This window comes from Equus quagga, chromosome 3, assembly GCF_021613505.1.
Source record: "Equus quagga isolate Etosha38 chromosome 3, UCLA_HA_Equagga_1.0, whole genome shotgun sequence".
Classification (NCBI taxonomy): domain Eukaryota; kingdom Metazoa; phylum Chordata; class Mammalia; order Perissodactyla; family Equidae; genus Equus; species Equus quagga.
The window spans coordinates 50703537-50706967 of NC_060269.1; the positions used below are offsets into that span (position 1 = coordinate 50703537).

The window sequence follows — 3431 nt, forward strand, 5'->3', positions numbered from 1 at the left end:
GAATCTAGGCAGGGCAACAGTTCTGATGGGTAAAATGAGGCATATCTCTCTGACTCTGTTTTGTGTTTGTCAACATCACCAAGTTTATAAGGGCTGCCTTGATTAAATTAACGGGATCCTCAGGTATAGCTGATTTGAGGACCAGCACTGATTCAGGTCATGAAGATTTTAGAAAGGATGCATTTCAGCAGATGCTGAAGTCAAAACTGCATCTAGGTTGTACAGGAACAAAAGCCTATTTGTCTTTCTTGTTGTATAAACTACTTTAGTAAATTATGAATTTCCAATTGGGTCAAATTACATACCTTTGTTCCAGTTTTTTCTTTCCTCCCCATGAATCCAGCTCCTTCCCTCCCTCTTTCTTTCTTTCTTTTCTTTCCTTTCCTTCCTTTTTTTTCTTTTTTGTCTTATTTTTTTGGACCCCAGATATTCTTCAGGGGATGATCTTCTCTTCCCTGCTCATATATTTAAGCTTCTCAATCCAGAAAACCTCACATCACTATGATCAAGGTTAGGGGCCCCCTCTAAGGCCATGGTTGGTTTATAGCATTTGATGTCTTGGGGCTTAGGTCTGGTGTGAATTAATACCTTCAATGTGCCACAGGGGGGCCATGGGTGTTTTGCCTCATAAGCTTGAGAATCAGGCTCTTTGTCATTACAGAGGCAGAAGCAGATGCAGCAGAAGTGATAAAGACATTTTGGAGGGTACTACTGAGCTATCTGCTTTAGAGTGTGGACCTCAATACTACAAATCTTCATATAATGATTATTTACACAGGGACTGCTCTTGCTCCACACGAGTGAATACTCATTGGGCCAGGATATCTGACAGGTAGAGTCTTTCCCGAGTGCTCTATAGAACAGGGGCCAGTGTCCAATTCAGACACACATCCAATCGGTCACAGGTTAGAGTCTTTCCCCTGAAACTCATCAGTCACAACGTATGCCAGAAAAGACATACAATTCATTCTAATATACCCAGATAGGTCTGGACTGAGACAGACAACCCAGAGCCTTGTTAAGAAGGAGCTCAATCCATACTTCTATCCCTAAATGCCAATAATGATGAAAACCTCTGACCTAGGACAGTTAAATCTACAGCAGAGCCTCAGTAGAACTGAGCAAGTGCAACACAAAGCAGCACAGCTGAAAGTGCACACGGGCCTTGGGCAGCAGAGCCGTTACAAGCCCCAGCCAAAGGAGAAAGCCCTGGTGGGGGTCCTCCACATCTGAATAATCCTCTGCACAGCGCCAGTTGTCAGGATCAGGTTGCATAGCCATGCTGGACCTCCACCCAGAATTTGATTCAAATGTCGAGACTGACAATGCCACACCTACCCCAGAAGGATATGAAAAGGTTTATTACTTAAATAATGAGATTTATGGCTCTCCAAGTACATCCCAGAATGATTTGAGGGCCCAGGGAGGGGAGACTAGCTTGAGGTGTTTATGGTGGTTACTGGGTGGGGCTGGTGTGAGGGCCTGGCACTACTAGGGGCTTGCTGGGTTTGAACTTCCCACCTGCACCAAAGGATGGAGCACCCACGCTTTCTCATCAGCCTTCCCAGGTGTGAGGAAAAGGGGAAGACACAGGCGAGTCCTAAAAATGTTCTGCGGTAAAATTCAAAAATGGAATCAAAATCTTTATTACAATACCCTCCAAGAACACAGGAATAAAATAGAACCACACACAAAAAGGTCCTTCAAGAAGTTCATCATTCATCTAGGACAATACTGATTGTAAGAGATCTTGAAGAAAGCCCAACAGAGAAGTAAGGTATAAGTTTTCCTGTAAATGTATCAGTGAGCGTATACAAATATGACCTGCTGTGCCAATTATAATATGAAACTTCTCCCAGTTCATAATCCAGAAAAACACCTATCCGCATGATGTGTCCTGTGTACCCTGTACCACAAGTCCTAGTGCCCTGCTGGAATTGCCCACACAAATCCTTTGGGCATGGTGGTATAAGAGCATTTCTGGGGAAATTTTTACATACACCTAAGCACCATTCACCTGTGCCTCTTATTTCGACCTGCCAAAAATGCCTGCCAGCATCAAATCCTTCACAACTCAGGACAGCCAGGTAAGAAGTAAATGCTTCAGGATTGTCAAGACAGCTTGGTTTCATCGTTCTATATATCACACTTTTTCTATCTTTTGAGATAATAAGATTTGGATGGGCAGTTTCAGGATCTAATGTCAAATCTACCTGAAATGTACTGATCATTTTTTGCAGGCCAAAATAATGTGGAGGGAAATTGCAACTCTCTTCCTTTAATTCATATGAAAAGTCTTCTGGGGCTTTTAGCTGTTCATACCTGTTGTAGATCCTTTCAATGTCCGTCAGGAATGCCAGGTCTCCCTGGAAACGTTTCTCTGTTATTTCACTTATCAGATTTTGTAGGCTGGACATATGGTTTGAAATTTGGCTTTGGTATTGGGATAGCTTGTCTTCAACGTCCTTCTTTTGCATAAGCAGCCTGCCACGAATTGCAACTTGCTCCTTTCTCAGGAAATCCTTAAGTTCCTCAAACTCAGAGTGTAACTCTCCTCTCCAATTTTTCATCTTCTGCTGAACTTCAATAGGAGATTTTGCAACTAGGATTTCATGCTCCAATTCAGCGTCTTCAACTTGCTTCTTCAGGGGCTCAATGTAGCTTTTGAGCCTCCTCCTGTGACTAGCGGCAGCTTGCTCAATGGGTGTCACTAGGTGATCCCGGTGGTCAGAGGACACCCCGCACTGGGGACACAACAGCTCCAGCTCCTCCTCGCAGAACAGGCCCAGAACCTGATTGTGCTTCTCGCACAGGGGCGTCTCTTCCTGCCCTTTCCTCTTGCTCCTCGTGGTGGGCAGCTGCTTAACAATTTCAGTCATGTGACGTAATTGGGAGTTCTTCTTCAAGTTCCTGTCAGGGCAGTGGTGGAGGCACACAGGACAGGGGAAGATGTCCTGGAGGTCTTCCCAGCGCTGGTGGATGCAGGACAGACAGAAGTTGTGCCCACAGTGAATGGTCACTGGGTCTCTCAGGTAATCGAGGCAGATGGGACAGCTGGCCTCTGCCTGGAGCTCAGCCAGGGAGGCTGCAAAGGCCATTGTGCAGGGAGGGTGTCTGTTTGAGGAGACTGTCCTCAGTGAGGGTGATCCTCGAGGAACTAGGAAAGGTGAGAAGCTGATGTCTCCTCAGCAGTCGCTCTCCTGAAGGCAGCCCCAAGTGTTCCCAGGGTCTCAGGAAGCTATAACCCCATGAGTCTGTTTCTGCTTCTTTCCCTTCAGCTCTAGAAGCAGCTGCCAGGAGGAGATATGGCCCAGGCAATCACTGATTCCCTGGCTCCGGATCACCTTTACTCCCTTGCACCCTGGCTTGTTAGTCCCCTTTGTCAGCAAAGAGCTACAACTTCAAGAAGTGATGGAAATTATGACCATGTC

At 45.7% G+C, this 3431-nt stretch overlaps 1 protein-coding gene across 1 annotated transcript; it reads right to left on the minus strand.

The window, feature by feature from the left end:
• Nucleotides 1–1715: 1715 nt before the first annotated feature.
• Nucleotides 1716–3098, minus strand: LOC124236748 (putative tripartite motif-containing protein 75). The gene has a single exon (XM_046655721.1). It carries the CDS (start codon nucleotides 3096–3098, stop codon nucleotides 1716–1718), a length of 1383 nt encoding a protein of 460 aa, XP_046511677.1.
• Nucleotides 3099–3431: the final 333 nt, after the last annotated feature.